The 25,813-nt window shown below is 43.6% G+C and overlaps 1 protein-coding gene across 1 annotated transcript in view; it reads right to left on the minus strand.

The window, feature by feature from the left end:
• Positions 1-25,813, minus strand: part of CHRDL2 (chordin like 2) — a 166,501-nt gene that overhangs the window by 12,524 nt on the left and 128,164 nt on the right. The window contains exons 7-10 of the mRNA XM_082244745.1: positions 25,469-25,637; positions 23,856-24,050; positions 20,099-20,281; positions 14,032-14,124 (exon numbers count right to left, since the gene is read on the minus strand). Of these exons, the coding sequence (XP_082100871.1) occupies positions 14,032-14,124; positions 20,099-20,281; positions 23,856-24,050; positions 25,469-25,637 (640 nt within the window). The remainder of the gene's footprint in view (positions 1-14,031; positions 14,125-20,098; positions 20,282-23,855; positions 24,051-25,468; positions 25,638-25,813) is intronic.

Here is a 25,813-nt window from a genome sequence, read left to right on the forward strand (position 1 = left end):
CTATCAGCACCCATCAGTGCAGCCTCATCAGTGCCCCCCAGCGCCACCTATCAGTGCCGCCTCTCTGTGCTGCCTATCAGCACCCATCAGTGCCTCCTGATTAGTGACCACCAGTGCCGCCTCATCAGTGCCCATCAGTGAAGGAGCAAAATTACCTGTTTGCAAAATGTATAACAAAATACGAAAAACGTTTTTGTTTTTCTTCAACATTTTCTGTTTTTTTTGTTTGTTTAGCAAAAAATAAAAAACCCAGTGGTGATTACATACAACAGAATTTGTGTGAAAAAAATATAAAAATGTCATTTTGGTACAGTGTAGCATGACCGTGCAATACTCATTCAAAGTGTGACAGCGCTGAAAGCAGAAATTTGGCCTGGGCAGGAAGGGGGTATAAGTACCCGGTAAGCAAGTGGTTAAAGCTCAGCTGAACCCTTATAATTTATTACAGTGAAGCAGCCAGGCTGCATATAGGGTCATAAATCTGGTCTGACTTCACAGTGCATCCGGAAAGTATTCACAGCGCTTCACTTTTTCCACACTTTGTAGAATTTTGAGGAAAATAATGAATTTAATCAATTTTGGAATAAGGCCGTAACATAACAAACAATCCCCCATAATGACAACGTGAGAGAAGTTTGTTTGAAATCTTTGCAAATGTATTAAAAATAAAAAATCCCATGTACATAAGTATTCACACCCTTTGCCATGACACTCAAAACTGAGCTCAGGTGCATCCTGTTTCCACTGATCATCCTTGAGATGTTTCTACAACTTGATTGGAGTCCACCTGTGGTAAATTCAGTTGACTGGACATGATTTGGAAAGGCACACCCCTGTCTATATAAGGTCCCACAGTTAACAGTGCATGTCAGAGCACAAACCAAGCCATGAAGTCCAAGAAATTGTCTGTAGACCTCTGAGACAGGATTGTATGGAGGCACAGATCTGGTGGAAGGGTACGGATTGTATGGAAGCACAGATCTGGGGGGAAGGGTACGGATTGTATGGAAGCACAGATCTGGGGAAGGGTACGGATTGTGTGGAGGCACAGATCTGGGGGGAGGGTACGGATTGTATGGAGGCACAGATCTGGGGAAGGGTACGGATTGTATGGAGGCACAGATCTGGGGGAAGGGTACGGATTGTATGGAAGCACAGATCTGGGGGGAAGGGTACGGATTGTGTGGAGACACAGATCTGGGGGAAGGGTATGGATTGTGTGGAGGCACAGATCTGGGGGAAGGGTATGGATTGTATGGAGGCACAGATCTGGGGGAAGGGTACGGATTGTATGGAGGCACAGATCTGGGGGAGGGTATGGATTGTATAGAGGCACAGATCTGGGGAAGGGTACGGATTGTATGGAGGCACAGATCTGGGGGAAGGGTACGGATTGTATGGAGGCATAGATCTGGGGGAGGGTATGGATTGTATGGAGGCACAGATCTGGGGGAAGGGTACAGATTGTATGGAGGCACAGATCTGGGGGAAGGGTACAGATTGTATGGAGGCACAGATCTGGGGGAGGGTACTGATTGTATGGAGGCACAGATCTGGGGGAAGGGTACGGATTGTATGGAGGCACAGATCTGGGGAAGGGTACGGATTGTATGGAGGCACAGATCTGGGGAAGGGTATGGATTGTATGGAGGCACAGATCTGGGGGAGGGTACGGATTGTATGGAGGCACAGATCTGGGGGAAGGGTACGGATTGTATGGAGGCACAGATCTGGGGGAAGGGTACGGATTGTATGGAGGCACAGATCTGGGGAAGGGTATGGATTGTATGGAGGCACAGATCTGGGGGAGGGTACGGATTGTATGGAGGCACAGATCTGGGGGAAGGGTACGGATTGTATGGAGGCACAGATCTGGGGGAAGGGTACGGATTGTATGGAGGCACAGATCTGGGGAAGGGTACGGATTGTATGGAGGCACAGATCTGGGGGAAGGGTACGGATTGTATGGAGGCACAGATCTGGGGAAGGGTACAGAAAAATGTCTGCAGCATTGAAGGTCCCAATGAGCACAGTGACCTCCATCATCTGTAAATGGAAGAAGAGAGAGGAGAACCTTCCAGAAGAACAACCATCTCTGCAGCACTCCACCAATCAGGCCTGTATGGTAGAGTGGCCAGACGGAAGCCACTCCTCAGTAAAAGGCACATGACAGCCCGCCTGGAGTTTGCCAAAAGGCACCTGAAGGACTCTCAGACCATGAGAAACAAAATTCTCTGGTCTGATAAAACGAAGATTGAACTCTTTGGGCTGAATGGCAGGCGTCATGTCTGGAGGAAACCAGGCACCACTCATCACCTGGGCAATACCATCCTACAGTGAAGCATGGTGGTGGCAGCATCATGTTGTGGGGATGTTTTTCAGCGGCAGGAACTGGGAGACTAGTCAGGATCGAGGGAAAGATGAATGCAGCAATGTACAGAGACAATCCTGATGAAAACCTGCTCCAGAACGCTCTGGACCTCAGACTGGGCTGAAAGTTTGCACCCCCCCCCTCAACATGGTGCCCGCTTGGCTCTTGTACCGGCCCTAAATTGGCACTAGTGATCGACCGATATTGTTTTTTTAATGCAGATACTGATATTTTGGTCATCGAATATCGGTATCGGCCAATATTTTCGGACATGTAAAATGTATTTATTTTTTTTTTTCACAGGTACTCCTTATGGAGGGATCTGAGGGTCTAAAAGACCCCAAACCCCTCCTTGGCACTGAAAAGCATTTAAAACGCCAAGTTTGGCTGTTTTGAATGCTGTAATTTTTTTGAATCTGGCGCCGAGTACCCAGAAGTGTCATGACATCACTTCTGGGTTTTTACATGGAGACCTGATCAGAGCCGAATGCGGCTTTGATCGGGTCTTCGGCGGCCGTACAGGTAGGATGCCTGGGTCTCCCGGTGGGACAGGAGACCCGGGTGAGCCGTGGAAGGCGGCGGGAGGTCTTCTCTTGGGTGGCCGTGCAGGCTGGTTGCCCCGGTTTCCCGGTGGGACAGGAGACCCGGGCGAGCCGCAGAAGGCGGCTGGAGGGGGGGGGGGGCGTCCCCTCCCGCTCCTTGTAATGACAGCCGAGGGGTTTCTCAGCCGCATCGGTTGTCATTACAAGACAGCCAACCGTCAGCTATGGACGCCGGTGATTCCTCTAGCTGCAGGCATATCGGTAACCTCCGGGGCCGATTCCGATATATCGGGGAAAGTGCAGATCGCCCCCTCGATATATCGGTGGTGCCGATAATCGGTCGATCCCTAATTGGCACTATATATAACCTGTATAAAAATAATAATACTGACATTGGAGATATTTTTCATTACAATGCTACGATCGCTCAGGTGGTTACAAACTGCAAACACCTTACATTGTATACAGATCACACAGAGGGGCATGCTAAAAATCTGATATTACTAAGGTACCACTTTTGCATGCCTGGCGGTCTGATTATGTCAGTATTTTTGAATGTCAAAGCGGTACATTGTTTTGCATGGAAATCTGTTGTTTTATATTGTAGGCCTGTAATTCTTAGAAATAAAACAGTAAGGCCCCTTTCACACCTGGCGGTCTGTCGGCGGACTCCGTTTATGTCAGCGGGGGATCGATCCGCCGATCCCCCGCTGAGCAGGCGGATGGCAGCTCTGTCTCCGCACACGGCGCGGAGACAGCTGTCAGGTCCCCGCTGTTCTCTATGGGGGAATCGGATGAGAACGGACTGCCTGTCCATTCTCATCCGATCCGATCCGCTGGACGGGTGGAAATTAGGGTTTCCATCCGTCCGGATTTGACAGACCGGATCGGATGTCAGCAGACATGTCTCAGCTGACATCCGATGCCCCATAGAGATGCATGGGGCATCCGTTCAGATCCACCTGAAAAACTGACAGGCGGATCTGAACGGTCCAATAGTGTGAAAGGGGCCTGTAAGTGAATAAAAATTATTAATTAATAAATTAATAAAAAATTATAAATAAAAATAAAAGGAATAAAACAGTAAAAGTGCAGGCAGGGCACTGGGGACACTAGGGATAAAACGGAGGTGAAATGGTTTGATACAGAAATGTAAACCAAATAGATTACAATGTATCAGGTCATGTTTTTTTTTAAATTTTCCGCCCGGTTCCGCCCCCCTGTGTCACAGCGCTCGCAGGGAAGGGAAACCCGGAAGACGGATGCCGGTGTTCCATCCGAATACCGCTACCTATCAGATTCTGCAACCGGAAGTGACATTCGGAAAAAAAAAAAAAAACGTACTACACATGCGCCATGCGTTCCAAAATGGCCGTCACAAAAGCTTTCCTAATGTGACAGAACACGAAGCAGCTGCGGACATCTTCTTACACCCACGCAAGTCCTGAATTTTGGATTTATTTTTACCAGTAAACTCACCTTATATACTGAATCATAGTATTACATTTCTATTATTATTGTAATATAGTAAATATAGCAAAAAACCTGCGGGTAGAAGGTGGCGGCGGCCATCTTGGTACACCCGGCACTGCTCAGAGACAACCTGATTATAAAGGGAAATAGACTATTTCACTCGGTCGCCGTGAATTAGTTTATTTCAGTATACAAGATGAGTTTACTGCTAAAATCAGTCTGAAATTTAAGAGTTGCGTGGGCATAAGAACACGTCTGCTGCTGCTTCGTGTTCTGTCACATAAGCAAAGCTATTGGAACGCACTGCGCATGCGCAGTATGTTTTCTTGTCCGTCACTTCCGGTTGCAGAATCTGATAGACAGAACACCGGCATCGGCCGGAGGACATCGGGGGACTGTAGGGACAAGGTAAGTTTCACTACAGGGTAATCCCGAGTGTGGCTCGGGGTTACCGCATTTGGTACTGAAAATTAACCCTGAGCCACACTCGGGATTACCGCCAGGGGGGTTAAAGTAGAACTATAGGCAAAATGTTTTTTCTAATTTTTGGATAGAATAAGGAAGGGTTATAACCCGTCAGATTTTCTTTCACCATCTGTATCCCATTGTGGAGATTTCCCTCCACTTCCTGTCCCAAAGCCAAACAGGAAGTGAAAGGAAATCCCTGCAAATTAAGGGAATTCTTTGGGGATCCCCAAGGTCACCAGAACTAGTGTCCCCATTGGAAGATTTCCCCTCTAGAGTCCCCATTGGAAGATTTCCCCTCTATTACTTTTCTGGAGAAAACCCAAAATTTGGGATTTTCTTTTACTTTCACTTTCAATGATAATGGTAAACAGGACAAATAGAGAGGGGGGGGGGGGGGGTCTTCTTACCGGGGGCACTAAAGTATTCCAATTCCTCTCCACTCTATCCAAAATAAAAAAAAAAAAAGTTTTGCCATTAGTTCTACTTTAAAGTGTATGTAAATCATTTCAATAAACTTTTCTTATTTGCTACAATTTGGTCTGTCAAAAATTCTGTTCCATAGGTGCAAAACAAATATCTGTCGATCATGTAAAAATCTGATTTCTTCAATGTACTGTGAACACTTCCTGAGTTATCCCATGTTTTTATCATGGACTACATGATACTCAATGTCACTGTTGTGGAAAGAAGGATGGGTCAAGTCCAGCAAGGTGCATGACACCTCCTTTGGCTTAGCTCCACCTGCACTGACCTCAAACTCAGTTTTAGCCCTCACCTCCTTATATGGATTTGAATCGTTGGTCATGTGACTATCTGGTTATGACTCCTCCTGAACCTAATGATCTTCTAGGCCACATTTCTGCTGAAGACTTGGCTATTAGACCCTTGAAGGCCTCTAGACTAGGGAATGGGAATAAACTAGGCCTAAGCTCCCTATCCCCCTTTCTCCTTCCCCTCCCCTCCCCCATTCCCCTTCTTCCCCCCTTTTTCTTCTTTCCTTCCTTCCCCCTTCCTTCCCTTCTCCCCCCCCCGTCCCCTTTTTCTCCCCTTTTTCTTACTTGAGTCCCCTCTTCTTCCCCATTTTCCCCTTCCCTCCACCCACGTCTTCTTGTCACACCTTTTTTCTTTTCTTTCCTCCCCCCCCCCTTTTCCTATTCCCCCTCTCGTTCCTTGACACATCCTCACTCTTTGCCCTTTCACATGGCTCTCTGCATTCTACATTGATACTAATATTTATTATCATTTTGAACCAGTGTACTGTTTTTAAATGTCTCCCATGCTCGCCGGTGAGAGGTTTGGTGGCTCGGCCTGATTGGCGTGACCTTTGGCGGTCAGTAGTTTCAGGTGAGGTCACCTATCTCTCTCTCCCCCCCCTTTTTTACTTGTATATCTACAGTATGAGGATATTGTATGATCGTTACTAATTATATCCCATTATCGTCATTAGAACAAGCGTAATCTATAAATCCTCCTGAAGAAGCGGTATATACCGTGAAACATGTAGAGGGATATATACGCCTGGATACCTATATTTCCAATAAGGGATGACCAGTTCTGATATGTACTGCTATTTTTTGTACAATTGTATTTTTCTTCTTGTTTTTTGAATAAAATTTTGAACCAGTGTACTGTTTTTAAATGTCTCCCATGCTCGCCGGTGAGAGGTTTGGTGGCTCGGCCTGATTGGCGTGACCTTTGGTGGTCAGTAGTTTCAGGTGAGGTCACCTATCTCTCTCTCCCCCCCCCCCCTTTTTACTTGTATATCTATGAGGATATGTATGATCGTTACTAATTATATCCCATTATCGTCATTAGAACAAGCGTAATCTATAAATCCTCCTGAAGAAGCGGTATATACCGTGAAACATGTAGAGGGATATACGCCTGGATACCTATATTTCCAATATGGGATAACCAGTTCTGATATGTACTGCTATTTTTTGTACAATTGTATTTTTCTTCTTTTTTTTTTTTAATAGTTTATTTGAATAAAATTTAAAAGAGAATTATTATTTCTGTCTATACATTTTATGGTACCCGAATAAAAAAATCCAGTTTCTTCATTTCCCCATCCCAATCCCCCTTTCCCCCTGGACCTATTTGGGGACCTTAGGCCCAGTTTATTCCCCTTCCCTAATCTAGATATACAATTTGGATGTTGGTACCTTTTACCAATTGGTCATACTTCAGGCTTTTACATTCATAGACCCTTGAAGGCACGCCTTCAGAACGATTTTCTCCTTTCAAATTTCCCACCCATTCAGCTGCTTGGGAACATTTAATTTAAGTACTTGGAGTACAATGAAACACAAAATGCTTCCATGAAAAGTTTCTGCGTTTGCCAGAGAGGTAGGTCACAGTGGTCACCAAGTCTAATGAGTGATTGAACCCTTGGCGGCCTCCAGAGCCTATTTTCCAACAGCTACCCCCATTCGTTATGTTAGAAGGATTCGTTTTCAGAACTCGTTTTTGTATATTTGGATTAGTTTTGCATAATCTAGTTCAGCTAGTCCAACCCACAAAGAGAAATGGAATGAGATGATTGGACGATATCCGAAAAACGAATTGAGAGAAATTCATTTTAGATTCTTTAGCTATGTTCATTCATTACAAAGAGGAATGGAATGAGCTGATTGGACGATATCCGAAAGAATGAATAGAACTAAATTAATTTAAGATTTGAATTCTGCTAGTTCAACCCACAAAGAGAAATGGAATGAGCTGATTTGACAAATTGAATGAACCGATTGTTATATTCCTTTTTCGGATATCGTCCAAACATAATTTTGGATTCTTTATTAACATTCACTTGTTACAAAGAGAATTGGAATGAGCTGATTGGCCGATATCCAAAAGAATGAATAGAACAAAATTAATTTCAGATTTGAATTCTGCTAGTCCAACCCACAAAGAGAAATGGAATGAGCTGATTGGACGATATCTGAAAAATGAATAGAACAAAATTCATTTCAGATTCATTATGTTCATTTGTTACAAAAAGAAATGTAAAGAGCTGATTGGATAATATCTTAAGGAACGAATGGAACATAATTTATTTCAGATTTAAATTTTGCTAGTTCAATCCACAAAAAAATTGGAATGAACTGATTGGACAATATCCGAAAAATGAATATAACAACATGTATTTTGGATTCTTTAGTTATGTTCATTAAATTACAAAGAGAAATGGAATGAGCTGATTGGACGATATCCAAAAGAATAATAAATAAAAAATAAAAATCCAAAAGAACGAATAAAACAAAATTAATTTCATATTCGAATTCAGCTAATCCAACCCACAAACAGAAATGGAATGAACTGATTGGACGATATCCGAAAAATGAATATAACAAAATTAATTTTGGATTCATTAGTTACGTTTATTCGTTACAAAGAGAAATGGAATGAGCTGATTGGACGATATCCGAAAGAATGAATAGAACTAAATTAATTTAAGATTTGAATTCTGCTAGTCCAACCCACAAAGAGAAATGAAATGAGCTGAGTGGACAATATCTGAAAAATCAATGGAATGAATTTAATTTCAGATTTATTCATTATAATTATTTTCGTTGCAAAAAGAAATGTAAAGAGCTGATTGGATGATATCTGAAAGAACCAATGGAACAAAATTAATTTCAGATTCGAATTCTGCTAGTCCATCCACAGTAAAAATTGAATGAGCTGATTGGACGATATCCAAAAGAATAATAAATAAAAAAAAAATAAAAAATAAAAATCCAAAAGAATGAGTGGAACAAAATGAATTTCATATTCATATTCAGCTTTTCCAACCCACAAACAGAAATGGAATGAACTGATTGGACGATATACGAAAAATGAATATAACAAAATTAATTTTGGATTCATTAGTTATGTTCATTTGTCACAAAGAGAAATGGAATGAGCTGATTGGACAATATCCGAAAAACTAATGGAATGAAATTCATTTCAAATTCATTAGACAATATCCAAAAAACGAATGGAACGAAATTAATTTCAGATTCATTCATTATGTTTCGGACAATCGAATGGATCCACCTCCATCCAACCCAAACATAATAAGTAGGACAATTGAATTATTTTATTTCTACTGTATTTAATACAGGTTTCCTTTTTCTCTGTAGTGCATTCTTTATAATAATGAAAAAGAAAAATGAAATGGATCCAAAATACATTTTGGAATAATTTGTTATGCCGTTACGTGATCTCGAATGCTTCAAACATTAATAAAAGCATCATCCGAATAAAATTAATGAATAATAATTAATTTTGTTTAATTATTTATTTTGGATCTATTGAAATTCGTTGTTATTGTGATTCGGAGATTTGTATATATCTGAATCTCTGAATAACGAAAATTTTGTCAAAATTTTGATTTGTAACTAAACGAATCTCACATGTCTACTCTTTATGGCACCATCTCTGTCCCCAGCCACTAGCATTGTGGCAAATCCTTTTTTTCACTATCCTCATCACTGTCTGAAATGCAATAACATAGTTAGAGTAGTTTGTGTTTGTGTTTGCTCACCTTTATAGATAAAGGGGCTGTTGACTTAACAGTAAACCCCCACCTGGAAGACCTTAATTCCAACCACAGGTTAAATTGTAAATTCTTCCACCCAAATCCAACTGAAAAATGTTACTTGCGTAATAAGGAGCTTCTATTTATTTATGAAAGGGCATGGGGAAATAATAACGGAGAGGAGACCAGGGAACTCAGACTAATAAATGTCTCTGGCAAATCCTCACTCTCTACTCTTGGGAGGTCTCTTCTCACCATGGAGTGATAAACATTCCAAACTTCAGTTTCCCTGAGCGGAACAGCCTCATGACAAAGAATTATAGATGGTCCATCAAGAAGAGTTCACCAAGAAGCTAACAACACTACTAAAGCCACCATGGTGGAGGCGTAATGGAGCACCAATCTCTTCACACTCTGTGCCTTTTTATATCCAGCTGACCTATTGAATTTTTTTTTTTTAATAACTTTTTATTGAGATCAATAACATGTCTTACATATTGGCAAAACAAACTTCTTGGTACAATTTGTCACGTGATGCAATTTTACAGGACTTAAATTTCTTCCAATTGACATCTCATAACATTTTATTCTTTATCAGGAGAGAGAGATAGGAAATATGGGGTAAGATGTTAAAGCGGAGTTCCAGGCTCAAATACCTTTAACTATAAATATCCCTATAATACTAATCCATCGCCCTTTACAGAACCGCTATTCTCATACTAACAAGGCGTACAGTATTGGATTTTAGTCAAAATCTTACTTTAAAAAATTCTGTCTGGGCATGGCCATCTTAGACGTGGGCATCTGAAGCCGCAGTGTAATCTGCTGTGTCCTTCTTCCTGATTCCAGAGAGAGTTCTGGGAGTTCTTCCTGATTCCAGCCTCCTGGGAGTGATGACAAACAGCTCCCAGGATGCAATGCAAAGGCGGAAGGGATGTCGGTGGCCGTGGCCACAGAGGGGGTAGGAGGAGGAAGTACAATCAAAAATGCCCTGAAAATAAGGTAAGGGACCCCCTAAAAATATTGAAAATGCCCAATTGTTAATCAGCATAGCGAGCACTCCAGGAATCACTAAAGTTGCAAAATAGGCCGGAAATCCACTTTAAGAGGGGGGGGGGGGAGAAGAGGGGGGAAAGAGTGAAATAGCTTAGGTCAGTGGTTCTCTCCCTAGGGTTCCTAGAGCAATGAGCCATTTCTGCCTCTCAGATAAGTTCCCCTGACACCATTGATCTTTTTATCTATCTGGAAAAAGGTAATTCTTCCCAATGTCCACAACTGTAAGGGGCATTCATCCTACTGACCATCACACTACTGTATCATGAGTTGTAAATATAGTCATTTTTACCAGGGGTCCCCTGAGACCTGAAAATTACTTCAAGGGTTCCTCCATGTTAGAAAAGGTTGAGAAAGGCTGGCTTAGTGTCAAGTCACCTGTGACCAGGTGACAAGTGCACCCTGTTGGGGACAGGGGTGCACCACAAGGTAGTGAACCCAATAGCAGACTGCTGCAGATGGACAGGAAACGTGAGCCCAAGATTCCCCAGGACGCGGAGTCTAAGGCCCAGCAGGTGTTCACCAGAGCCTCGAATGGTGAGGATGGCCTTCGCTGCAGCTGAACCCAGGGCGCGGCCCCTGGAGTCCCCCAGGTCACGTTCCGTAGAAAGAGAGGGGAAGCAGCCACTCAGGACACAAGGAATAGTGGTGGGTCAGCCGAGATTGGGGCAAACAGACAGACAAGGGTAACCAAGAGACAGGCCAAAGGTCAGGGTCACAGGCAAACAGGAGTAGTCAGGGACGAGCCAAAAATCGGTACACAGCAAGGTAGACGTAGCACACGTCAGACAGGAACACAAGCTAACAAACAAAGTTGAACAGCAAAGTAGACCTGCAGTGCACTGGTTAATATAGACTTCCTGGAATGGCCTGGGGTGGAGCCATAAAGAGAGGAGAGATGATAAAAGGCAGCCAGAAAGAGTCAGCCCTCTAATGGAGACATGGAGGAGAAGGTAAGCTGCTGGCCACTAATGCATGTCTATGACACTTAGGTTAAGGCGGGGAGAGAAAAAGGAGAGATTCCGTGCATTATCTCAAGGTCCCAAACTATAGTATCTATGGAGGATACAGGCATATAAAAGCTGAACACAAAAAGAGTAGTGTCTTTAAGGGATATCCTATCATGACGTGAAGGTGTTGGAGCCTGAGTTATAAGTAGGGCTATTTAGTAGACAATAGTTCTATATGGCGGGGTGTGGACTTGAAGATGGACCAGCATGCCCACATCTTGGTGAAAGAGGATTGGGTTTGAGTTCTGAGCTAAGATCTTCCATGTTATAGATATGATCTATACTTTGGCAACACCTCTTTAGGGCAGGGGTGTCTTGCTGTTTCCAATATAGAGGGATAAGGGATTTGGCTGCATTAAGGAGATGAGGGATGATGGATTTTTATATGTTTTACAGGATATGGGGGAGCAAAGGAATAGGATGACCCATGAATCATCAGGTAAGCGGGTGCCAGTAATAGAATAGATTAACGATCTAATGTCATGCCAGAATTGACGAATTTTGGGGCAAACCCACCAGATGTGTGCATGAGAGGCCACACAAGCCCACACCCATGCCAGCAAGTGGGAGAGTAGTCAGGCAACAAATGATGTAGGCACATTGGTGAGTAGTGCCATCTCGAAAGGAAAGTTTTTTTCCATTTATCTAGAGGAGATGGTTGAGGTTTGTCGATCAAAGTATTTTATCTTTTTGAGCTGCCCTACTGATTTCAACCAACTAACAGGATGGCTTTGGGTTGAACATAGTATGGTTTTTTTCACATAACTCAAGTTTGGAAACTGCCACTGGTGGGGATTTCCTAACCGGGTGACCAATGTGCTTTCCTCTCCTGTGCACAGAATAACACAACTGTGGAAAAATTCATCCAAAGGCCACGAATTAGCCATTAAATACATTCCCTTCATCTTCCCTTTGCTGACACTGGATTGCTTGGGCTCCCATCTTCCATGATGACAGGTCACGGACAATGCAATCAGATACATGGACCTACAAATTTACTTTAGGTTCAGTAGCTTTTCTTTGAGTTCCAAATGTCCTTTATTCAAGACCAATGAGTCAACAGGCCCTTGCCACAGTCATTTATTACGTGGGTACATTTTTTATGGGCATCAAGAACATGACGATAATTTTTGGGAATGGGATTTTCAGTACTCTGCTAGTAGGTAAGAAAATAAAAGAACAAATAATATAATAGGCAGTGTCAACAGGTGACACAGAAGGAGTAGGAGCTATAGGTTGGGACACCCCCCCCCCCCACCACCACCCCCCCACACACACATTGCTTTGTATTGAAAAAAATCAGCATATCCTACATAATGTATCTTCTAAACCAGGGATCCTCAAACTACGACCCTGCAGCTTTTGCAGAACTACACATCCCATGAGGCATTGTAAAACTCTGACTTTCACATACATGACTAGGCATGATGGGAATTGTAGTTCCTGAACAACTGAAGGGCCGTCATTTGGGAATCCCTGTTCTAAACAATACATCAAAAGGTAGAAATATGTTTTAAAACACGTGTCAAACACAAGACCTGCAGGCCAAATCTGGCCCACACACCTCTCCTGCAGCTGTGGCGCCCCCTCATCTCCAGCATACCAAGCCACGTGCCCTCAACATTGGGGGGGGAGCTTTGTGGCAGAGGGGGTTCCGAGTCATCGGTTGGTAGGGACACAGTGGTCGGGTTTCCTGGCCCGCTCCTTAACAACCAACTATTCACACAGAATTCAAATTCAGTCATTTTTCGACCAATCTGAATTAAAATTATTCTGAAAATTTGGAATTAGTTAGAAAACAAATACTGTATATGAAATGAAAATAAATGAATTTCAATTAAATTAATTTTCTATGAAATTCATTACTATTTGCATACGAATCTCCGGAAAAAAACTAAAATTTGTTCGAATTTATATTCGGACAGAAACAAATTGCACATGTCTAAACAGAACTCCTACTACAGATCCTGTGCTTTTCTGTGCAGTTGCAGCACCCCCTCCTCTCCGCCTTCTCTGGTCTGAGCATTCAGCAGACTGCAGCCCTCTATGGTCCTACTCCAGACCCAGCTTCACCCCCAACCTCTTCCCAGAAGCAGCACAAGGTTAGGGAGGTGCACTGTGATGTAAGGCAGGGTGGTGGACTCTTGACTTTAGATGGTGGGGGGCTCTTGACATCTGTTGTAAGTGGGGGGGGGGGTGCTTGGGACATCTAGTCTTACAGATACAACTGGCCCTTTGAAGACAACCATAATGTTGATGGGGCCTGCAATGAATTGGAGTTTGCAAACCACTGTTTGGTACATTTCCATAGGTTTTGTCTTTTTTAAAAGTTGCGTGTACATAGAAACACCTGACAATCCTGAGAAAAGTCCGGGGAGCTCCTAACTTCCTGTAGTGAGATGACCATGCTGCCCGTCTTCTCTACAGAATTTTCCACAGAATGCTTTCATATCTGCCTGGAATTCATCTTTAGCACACTTCCAGATATACAGATGTTCCGACTCTAAAAAAGATGTCCCCCTGGATTTGACTCTCTGGTGTTTGGATCAGTAAAACAATTTTGCTCAAAATACAGCGATCCCAAATTACCTTCACTTGTCCTGGTGACCAGCCGGAAGTGCTCTGCTTCTTGTTTGAAATCTTGTTTTGCCACTTTTTTAATCTGTATCAAATGGAAAATTCCTGCAAAAAGGGAAGAGAATGTGAGAACCTGCCAGCTTAACAAAGAATTCATTTGCATTGAATGGTAAGAACTACACCATAGTGGAGCCTGGGATGTGGTGATATGGCCACTGCTATTGCAGGACACACGCGACACCCTGAAGTTCAGTGCTCCAAGTGTCACCAGGACAGAAAGTGAAGATAAACCTCCTTAGTGGGGAAACAAATGGCAGCTTCTAAGCCATAGCTTTTCACAACCAAGGTTTTGTAGAACCCTGGAGTTCCTCCAGAGGTTTCTAGGGGTTCCCTGGGGAGAAAGCAGCGGAAGATTAATCACCTCCCTACACTAACCAACAGGGGCTGACTGGCAACTTTCGGCCCAAGGGACAAGTACAAACCAGAGGCCCATGGTGCCTCTTCCCACTCTCACTTTTCCTGGCCTCCTCCTGACCCCCATTCCAAGCTGAAGCTCCACTCCAGGTACTCTCTACTCACTGGCCGAATCCTTGTTCCTGACCTGGCCACCATGGTGGAGCTGGAACAGCTCGGTCAGGGCTAGCCAGGGGAGGAGAGTCTCCAGTGGGGCATATAACCGCCCTCTGCTCAGACACAGTTTACAACATCCATGCTGGGGGGAGGCCTGTTCTCTGTCCTTATCTTCATCCTGCACTCAGTAGGTCAGCAGTGGGGACTTTTTATTTCTCTTCAGCAGGAATCCTTTAGGCATGTCTGTGGCAGAAGCAGTACAGCTTTTTTAAAGGGCATTAGAGTGGCCTGGGGGGCAATTGCCCCTCTGACCCCTGGCCCAGTCCTCCCCTGCTAACCACCGGTTTAAGGGGCCACTACAATTTTTAATTTCTAGGCTTCTTCTCTGGCCATTATCATTCTTAGTTTCATTTAATGATTATTACTGAAGAGAATGTTGTCATCTAAATTGGTTGAGGGGTTGCATACACCCCATTTTTTATTCTTGTATTTTAAACTCTCTTTAAACTCTCTAAAACCTACTGATCCCACTAATGCACCATGAATAGTGCTCCAAGGGCTGGATAAAGTTAAGCAAAGAGCCGCATCCGGCCCCCAGTTTGGAGACCACTGCCCTAACCAATCACTATATGAGAGTGTCTGAATTAACCAATGGCAGGAAGGGAAAAAACAGACCTGATGGGGAACTTGAAGACCTACGCAAATTAACTCCAACTACACTGCAACATTCAAAAGTACCAATAACGTTGTCTATCAGTAAAATAACAGACCTGGTAGGGAACCATTGCGGTTACAGCTCTGTTCAGGTTTTGCTCGTTTCCAGCTTTGTTCCACATGCTTGTTAAAGGTCTGTTCAGGCATCTCTCATTTTTCAGCCCTCTTCCAGCTCCATCTCTCTACCAGGCTACAGCCCATGATTTCCTTGAACCTTTTCTGTTTTTCTAATGTGTTTCAGCAAAAGCTAATGATGCCAGAAGTGACCTGGAAGGTATTTAGGCCACGAAGGATGAGCTTGGGTTTGAACTGAAACTGGCAGGAAGCGGTCACTCACACCCACAACTTCCCAATCAACGACGGCAATATTAGGTTAGTGATTAGGTCAATAATGTCACAAACTTTACCATCTTATTGTGCATGCGTAGCTGCTCGGTGGAGAATTTAATGGCCGTAGTTGAACCCAAGTTTGGACAAAATCCACACTCATCCTTATGAACAGGTTGGTGCTGTGTGTTCTAACCAGCTACCTAAGCAAGAGCTAGAATACCGAATCCTGTTACTTTTTGTTGCGGACCTGGATTGCCTGGCTATTCTCTCATCTTCTGCCTTTTTTGTTACCGACTGTCCGCTTCCCTTCTGCTTGTTGCCTGCCATGACCCCTGTCTGAACCTGAATACCCTCTTGTCTATGGCCAAGCTTACTACTTACTGGGTGCCACTCTGGAATGTTTGAGTGCTCTCTGTCCATCAAGACCCAAAGTTTGATCCTGACTGGTCTTCTGTCTCCAAACTATAGTCCTCCAGGCCCTGCTACTCCCTGGGGGGGCAAATCCAGTGGGCCCAACCTGATGCCAGTTGCAGTGAAGGGTTTCAGAAGTCTAGGTTTTCTGCCCCATTTTCTCCATCAGCAGCTCTGGTGAGGACCAAGTGGTTCTTTGTTTCCACACCCTGGGAGAATCCTCATGTGCCAGAGGGGACTGAAAACAACTACACTTACAACCTTGCAGGCTCCACCCATTCCAAGTATTATCACACACTTCTATCAGCAAACAAGAGGCAGACCAGTTGTCAGGATGGGACGGAGCCCCATAATCTTGTGGGGAGTGGTAAGAGGGGGTAAATAAATTGTACAGTTGCTCCTAGCTTCATAAAGGGATGGTCATGTCGCAAAATGTCGCTATTAAGGACAGGAGCTACTAGGTTTTGTACTACCCTCTTAATTAAAGTAAAAGTTTTTTTATTTATTTTTTTAAAGAAAGACCTGAATGCGGATGTTGAATATTTTTGCATGTTTGAGGGTTCTGTGATTTTCCAAAGGAGGTTTTATCATCTTTGCAGCAGACACTTTTCAAGGTTTGCAGTCCAGATCTAAAAGTAGTTATGGATTTACCACTAGGCCTAACTACAGCCAAAGTTTTGGTAATGGATATAGTAGGTAAGAATTAACCTTTCACACGAACGATCTGATCAGGTCCGCCTGTCTGTTTTTCCGGAGGACCTCGATCAGAACCTCCATTCTTCTCTATGTAGCGATGGGTGTAAATGGACATGTGTCTATATCAGTAGCGGCTGATGCTCCATCAGTCGGGGGTGGTGGGCGGCAGACTGACCCCCCCCCCCCAATCACTCCAGCCAGCAACATCATATCCCCCCCCCCCCCGTGCCAGTTTACTTACCCTGCTCCGCGGGACTGACAGGCAGCAGCGGCTTCCCCCTCAGTCTCCATGTTCTCTCGGCGGCTGTCTCCTCCCTCTTTTCTTAGCCAATAGGATGCCTCCTCCTTTCGGCCAATCGGGAAACAGGTCTCAGAACCTGCTTCCTGATTGGCTGGTTGGAGAATCAGTGTGGCAATAGCAAATATTCATTCGCTATTGTCACACAACTGAGTGGGCTCACCCTTTTTTAAGCCTATTAGAGCTTCTGGCTCTAATCTCGTGCTTCAAAAAAAAAAAAAAAAATCTCCCATTGGAATCCCTGCATGTAGATTAGGGGGCCGGAGGCATGGATAGGGGGGGCAGAGCCCCTGCGCCCCTCCACCCGGGTGGAAGTGAGTGTAAATGGAAAGCCGGACCATTTACATGCCAACTCTGCAAAAGCGGAATGGGCATGGACCTGTCATAGTTACATAGTTAGTGAGATTGAAAAAAGACATCCGTCCATCCAGTTTAACCTATGATGTGTGTGTTTGCTGTTAACCGTACTTTGTATACCCCTTTATGTTGTACATTGTATACCCCTGTATGTTGTACATTGTATACCCCTGTATGTTGTACATTGTATACCCCTGTATGTTGTACATTGTATACCCCTGTATGTTGTACATTGTATACCCCTGTATGTTGTACATTGTATACCCCTGTATGTTGTACATTGTATACCCCTGTATGTTGTACATTGTATACCCCTGTATGTTGTACATTGTATACCCCTGTATGTTGTACATTGTATACCCCTGTATGTTGTACATTGTATACCCCTGTATGTTGTACATTGTATACCCCTGTATGTTGTACATTGCATACCCCTGTATGTTGTACATTGTATACCCCTGTATGTTGTACATTGTATACCCCTGTATGTTGTACATTGTATACCCCTGTATGTTGTGGTCTTTAAGGTGCCCATCTAATCGTTTTTTGAAGCTATCGATGCTCCCTGCTGATACGACTGCTTGTGGAAGAGAGTTCCACATCCTTACAGTTATAACGGTAAAGAACCCTTTATGCAGTTTAAGGTTAAACCACTTTTCTTCTAATTTTAGCGAATGACCGCGAGTCCTTTTATATTCCCTTTAACTGAAAAGTTTGTTCCCTATGCTAGGGTCACCAGTACAGTATTTGTACATTGACATCATATCCCCCCTCAATCGTCTCTTCTCCAGAGAGAATAGGTTCAGTGCTTGTAGTCTTTCCTCATAGCTGATGTCCTCCATTCCCCTAATTATTTTTGTTGCCCTTCTCTGGACTCTCTCCAGTTTCAGCACATCCTTCCTGAGGACCGGTGCCCAGAATTGGACAGCATACTCCAGATGTGGCTGGACCAGGTTTCCCCCCTAGTGAGTAGCTTGCCTTCGTGTTTCTGACGCCCAAGTGCATTACTTTACATTTTTCAACATTAAACCTCATCTGCCATGTAGTTGCCCACCCCGTTATTTTGTTCAGGTCCGCTTGTAAGGTTTCCACATCCTGCATAGAAGATATTGCATGCTTAGTTTAGTATCATCCGCAAATACCGAGATTGTACTAGATATCCCCTCCTCTAGAGGGTACTGATGCCCAGAGCTGGATGGCCTGCAGTCATCTGCCTGCTCAGCGGACAGATCCCCAGGGAAATTTTCCCTTACTTCCTGTTCATGACACCCTTACAGTAAATAGGAAAGGGAGTAGTTATTACTGGGACAAGAAGATGCAGACACCATTGTCAGAAGTTCCTGCACTTCCTAATTCTGGTAAAAATGTTCTTATTTTTCTTGTCTGTTTCCATGGCAGAGACAGAAAGCAATAAAAATCTGAAAGAGGATCTAAATCTTCCACACATTACCCAATACACAATGAACTGTTTAGCTTGAGTTGAGTTTTAAAACGCCCCTGATGATATCAGATATGATGAAACGCGTCGGGGGCTGAGCCACATGACACTGGTGATGAGCATCATTGGAGGTCGGCCATTTTCTTGGTTGGAAACAAGTCCACACCACATCTCTGCCATGTTTGTATGCTTTATCTGCTACAGAAAATGTGAGTGAGTATCTTGTTTGCAGCTTTTCTGGTGTTTTAATAAATGTTTTAAAGGATGTCTGCGCAATGACCGTTCTTTCACTTTTCTTGGAACACACCTTGAGGCTTTGGGCTGATGTGCTATACAAATACTGGATCCACTGACCAGATGATTGAAATAGGATTGTTTGAAGGCTCTGTCACCCATATACATCTGGTATTTGTATGGCTTCTCTTGGTGGTGGACCTATTGGAATTCTTTCACAGTGTCTGTTTATCTCACGGGAGGAATACTTCTGGAGCACTACACTTTGAGCACTTAAAATATATATTCTTTTCTACCACTAAAACCAGCAGCATCAATGTACCATGGAAATTACACGATCAAATTAAACATTTTGCTTATAGTGCTTTTTCCAAAAAACTAAGACATGACAAAAAGCACCATTTCATGGACATTGTGCAATTGGATTTTGAAGACTCATTTGTCTAGTTCTCGGATGTTCAATCCATGACCTAAAGCCGCATGAAGCCATATGACAGAAATAAGTAGTGGGGGGCATTGATTTATCAAAGGAATTTAATGACAATGATCTCTAACAGCACCATGGTCTATGTCTCTGATGGTGTCCTGCAGAATGTCTCCAATCTCCAACCACAAATGGCATGGCCATAAACTCTGACCATCCCCTACAGAATACCTGCACTTTCTGACAGTCTTCTGCAGCATCTTTTATTAAAGACTAATTTATAGGTCCGCTCACAGCTTGGCCCCAGATACAGCCGTTGATATTCACATGACCCATCTGTTCCATCAAGGAGACAGCTGTGGGTTGACCACAGTATGAATTCATGCTCTACATGGAGGGACTTTGGAATTTCCACTGCTCTTGGCACTTTCCTACCACACGGGTGGGTTGCCTTTCCTCACCCGTGACCTTTAAAAAAACAAATATACTGTACACAAGAAGCATGGCTGAACGAATGTTCCCTGCCCATTACTTCAAATAGTGTCCCTTTGATTAAAAAAAGTCTTTAAAGCAAGGATTATATATAACCATTCCAACATAGGCTCACCTTTCACCATTTTCCAGACGTAGATCTCTACATCTTCAGACGCTTCCTTCTCGATGGCAATTTTGCGCAGGTTTTCCTTCTGTTTTACGGTGGTGGGTGACATGTACATGTAGACTAGGATCTTGTTGGGGTTCTTCATACATCTGGTGGTGGTGACCTCCTCGGTGGGCTTCACTTTGTCTTCTGTGAGCAAAAAAAAAAAAAAAAGTTTAGTTCTATTGTTCCATTATTAAATAAACAAAGGATAAGTGTCCATTCACACTAATACGACTTGTCAGCCTGACAAGTCGCGTTCCGTCGCGGTCCGTTGTGTGGTACAGGAATGGTTCTAATAGGAGCGACACAAGTCGCTCCGACTTAGAAAAAGGTTCCTGTACTACTTCGGAGCGACCTGGAGCGACTTGCATAGACATTAATTCTGTGAAGTCCGTGCAAGTCGCGGTGCACGCGACTTCACAGCAGTGTTAATTTTGGCAGCAAATTTCAATTTAGTTTTAGTTTTAGTCTTAGGACTAAAATGGCATTTTAGTTTTAGTCCCATTTTAGTCTTCTGCAAGTGTTTTAGTTTTAGTCGTATTTAGTCGACTAAAACTCCAGTATATTTTAGTCGACTAAAACGCCCTACATTTTAGTCATCTATAATCAAATGGGTGTAGTTCAATTGTAATTTGTAATGCATTATTTAAGCATTTCTCTACAATTTCCAAACTCATTATATACTACTGCTGGTCCTGGAGTGAAAAAATCTAATATGTTATTATTTATGCTTTGAGCATGCACCAGTGTTAATTTTTGGCAGCAAATTTCGATTTAGTTTTAGTTATAGTCTTTTGACTAAAATGCCATTTTAGTTTTAGTCGTATTTTAGTCTTAAGACTAAAATGCCATTTTAGTTTTAGTCGTATTTTAGTCATCTGAATTGTGTTAGTCGACGAAAACGTTTTAGTCAGTTTTAGTCGACGAAATTAACACTGCTTCACAGGTCTCCCCCGAAGTCGTGCCGCTTCAGTGTGAACCGGCACTAAATACAGAGGCATGAGAATGGAGAGAAAATGTTTATAGGTGCTGTTTACAGGCGGTCCCCGGGTTACAAACATACGACTTACAAACGACTCCTACTTACAAACGGAGGGAGACAACAGGAAGTGAGGGGAAATCTCCCCCTAGGAAGGGAAATTTACTCCTGTAAGAGTTCTCATGAGAAAAAGGTGTCTCCACTGAGTCTATCACTAATCCTTGTTTCCACAACAACCCAAAATTTTCAAAATCCAATTGTCATAGGGACAGAAAGTGAGGTGACATCTTCTGAACAGGAGTAGAGACAGCAAAAACAAAAATGGCACAGGGGTGTTAACCCTTCCCTATGCTATCCAAAAAAAATAAAAAATTATTATTTTGGCTGGAGCTACACTTAAAAAATGTATCTGTTCCAACTTGCAAACAAATTTTACTTAACCACTTAAGCCCCGGAAGATTTTACCCCCTTCCTGACCAGGGCCTATTTTGCGATTTGTCACTGCATGACTTTAACGGACAATTGCACGGTCGTGCGACGCTGTACCTAAATGAATTTGACGTCCTTTTTTTCCCACAAATAGAGCTTTCTTTTGGTGGTATTTGATCACCTGTGCGATTTTTTGATCATGCGCTATAAACAAAAAAAGAGCGACAATTTTGCAAAAATAACAATATTTTTTCACATTTTTTTATATGAAATTCCCCCCCAAAAAAATGTAAAAATCTAAATTTTTTAACATTTTAGGCCAATTTGTTTTCTGCTACATATTTTTGGTAAAAAAAAAAAAAAAAATCGCAATAAGCGATTGGTTTGCGCAAAAGTTATTGCGTTTACTAACTAAGGGAAAGATTTTTGTCATTTTTATTTATTTATTTTTTTAACGAGTAATGGCGGCGATCTGCGGTTTTTTTTTCGGTACTGCGACATTGCGGCGGACAGATCGGTCCCTTGACTGACATTTTTGACACTTTTGGGAGTACCAGTGACATTACTACAGTAATCAGTGCTATACATATGCACTGTTACTGTAAAAATGACACTGGCAGGGAAGGGGTTAACTTTATTGGAGAGGGAGGGGTTAAGTGTGTTCCTAGGGGCGTGTTTCTAACTGTGATTGGATGTGGCTGTGTGTGTAACAGAGAAATACGATCCTGCATAGCAGGACCGTATGATCTCTGTTCTTACACAGGGGAGAATGACAGGCGGCTTGGTTTACATCAGTCGCCTGACTTTCTCCCTTCACAGCGGACGATCGGTTCCGCCAGTCACACGCGCGGGGGGTCCGTGAGCGAGTGGGAGCGCGCCTCCGGCAGTGCGTGCTCGCCCCCTAGAGCCTCACAGGCTAGTATCGTCAGCAAAAATGGAGATTGAATTATTTATAACAACCTCAATGTTGTTTATGAACAAGTTGAACAGACAGAGCCTGGGGCACCCCACTCAACTCCACACCATTTAGAAGATGCGCCATTTATCAACACCCTTGGACATTCCCCTGTAACCAATTTTTTTATCCAGGTACATACACTATTGTCTGTGCCAACTAATCTCAATTTGTAAATTAAGCGGGGAACGGTTTCAAATACATTGGCGAGATCTAGATACACAACATCCACAGGCCTTCCTCTAGCCAGACTGCAGCTCACCTCCTCATAGACTGGTAATTGGTTGGTTTGACAAGAACGATCCATCATAAATCCGTGCTGGTTACTATTATTCATAATATTTTCAATAGCCAAATTCCTGGATATAGTCAGGAGGAATAGTGCCCCATTGTTGGGGTCAGGGGTAGGAATAATGCCCTAAGGCTGGGAAAAAGGGAAGCAAAACCTCTGGGTGAATCTAAGATTACATAGTTAGTGAGGTTGAAAAAAGACATCCGTCCATCCAGTTCAACCTATGATGTGTGTGTGTTTGCTGTATACCCCTGTATGTTGTACATTGTATACCCCTGATATCAATGTACAAATACTGTACGGGCGACCCTAGCATAAGGAACAAACTTTTCAGAGAAAGGAAATACAATGACACGTGGCCACTCACTAAAACTAGAGGAAAGGCGGTATAACCTTAAAATACGTAGGGGTTCTTCACTGTAAGAGAAGTAAGGATGTGGAATTCTCTTCCGCAAACAGTCGTATCAGCAGGGAGCATCAATAGTTTAAAAAAACTATTAGATGGGCACCTTAAAGACCACAACATACAGGGGTATACAATGTACAACATACAGGGGTATACAATGTACAACATACAGGGGTATACAATGTACAACATACAGGGGTATACAATGTACAACATACAGGGGTACACAATGTACAACATACAGGGGTATACAATGTACAACATACAGGGGTATACAATGTACAACATACAGGAGTACACAATGTACAACATACAGGGGTACACAATGTACAACATACAGGGGTATACAATGTACAACATACAGGGGTATACAATGTACAACATACAGGGGTATACAATGTACAACATACAGGGGTATACAATGTACAACATACAGGGGTACACAATGTACAACATACAGGGGTATACAATGTACAACATACAGGGGTACACAATGTACGGTTAACAGCAAACACACACACATCATAGGTTGAACTGGATGGACTGATGTCTTTTTTCGACCTCACTAACTATGTAAAAGGGCCACATCCGCCCCCCAGGCTGCAATAAGTTTAGAGACCACTACATTAGAGCCTCAGATTTTACAAAAATTAGACTCACCCTGGCAGACCTTGCAGCATTTACCCTCCACCTTCTCAGGATAGTCACATGGATATTCCTCGGGACATGTGACCCGCTGGCAGTCCTGATTGCCGTCCTTACAGGTGCACAGGATACAAGGAATAGCGCCAAAGTTTCGGAATACGGGGTGCCAGACCTCGCCGTGAGAATACGTCTTACCGTTATAGATGCAGGCTGGAGTGAAAGAGAATAAGTTATGATATCTATAAGGAGCTCTTTATCCAATCCAAGTTATATTGGAGAAGACAAAAACATTCACGTAGAACGAATAAATAAGTAACATTCACACATTTGGAAACGCCTTGTAGAAATTGTCTCTATAGACACATGACAGGTCCTCATTCACCCAGAATGTCTGACTGGCCGGCAAAGCAAACAATGTAATCTGAACATAGTAAGTGTGAAATAGATTCGGCGGGCCAAAAAAGGTACAAGTGACCTTACAATCAGGCTTAAAACAGTAATTCGGCTTATTTTTTTACTTCCCTGGTTCCTCCATCCCCCCTTATTACCATACTATTGAACGTGAAGCCTTTCAGTATACACTACATACCTTATTTTTTACATCATCACTGCTTCTCTGTGCTTCTCTATACAATGCAGGCTGATCATGGAAAATGGGAGGGGCCAACAGCAATAAAGAGCGGAACGTTTAGTGCGAAACTAGGGTGCAAAAAGCGGTTGAGTCACTATAGGCCCACCAACAAGTCCATGCCGTGCGTCGGGGCTATCTTTGGCCACTAGGGTTTCCATTGCCATGATGTCTGAGTATCTGGGCCCATTCCAAAGGTGGGGAGAAGTGTTTTTTCCAGTGATGAGATATAGTGACCCTGGGAGCGAACAAGCAGTGTCTTATAATGCTTTTATTTTTATCTAAGAGCAGAGAGCAGGGATGGTGGGAGCCCCTCATATTGGGCACAGCAGGTGTACAGACCCAGGAGCTCAGACCAGGGATGGTGGGGACCCCTCATAATGGGCACAGTAGGCGTACAGACCCAGAAGCTCATCCCCGGGATGGTGGGGCCCCTCATAATGGGCACCGTAGGGGTACAGACCCGGGAACTCAGCCCAGGGATGGTGGGAACCCCTCATAATGGGCACCGTAGGGGTACAGACCCGGGAACTCAGCACAGGGATGGTGGGAACTCCTCATAATGGGGACAGCAGGTGTGCAGACCCAGGAACTCAGCACAGTGATGGTGGGAACCCCTCATAATGGGGACAGTAGGTGTACAGACCCAGGAACTCAGCACAGGGATGGTGGGAACCCCTCATAATGGGCACAGCAGGTGTACAGACCCAGGAACTCAGTACAGGGGTGGTGGGAACCCCTCATAATGGGCACAGTAGGTGTACAGACCCAGGAACTCAGCACAGGGATGGTGGGAACCCCTCATAATGGGCACAGCAGGTGTACAGACCCAGGAACTCAGCACAGGGATGGTGGGAACCCCTCATAATGGGCACAGTAGGTGTACAGACCCAGGAACTTGGCACAGGGATGGTGGGATTAGTTGGGTTGGCAGTTTAGAACTGGTTTGCTACACACAAAACAAAACTGCAACGTGAACATCCTCACTACTTTGTGTCACCTTTCTTGTGCTTTTCTTTCATCAGTATTTTCACCGTTGTCCCGCCTCCTCCCTTCTGTTTGAAGCTTCGAGGGTTAAACCCTAGAGAAGAACTGATGATAGTGGACTCTGTGGCCCCCAGGGACTTCTTGCTGAGCAGCTCGCTGAGGCACTGGTCCTGGGAGTGTCTCTGCAGGGCACAAAGCAGACATATATACTTTTAAAGGAGAGCTCCACCTAGTGAGCGGTGCAGAACGCAGAGGTAAAGGACATGTGGAAATTGTATTTATATCTACTCTGCTCCCAGGATCTATAGCAGTGGTCTTCAAACAGTGGCCCGAAGGCAGGATGCAACCTTTTGCTTGC

The sequence above is a fragment of the Pelophylax lessonae genome, assembly GCF_965119305.1.
Source record: "Pelophylax lessonae genome assembly, chromosome: 2".
NCBI lineage: Eukaryota > Metazoa > Chordata > Amphibia > Anura > Ranidae > Pelophylax > Pelophylax lessonae.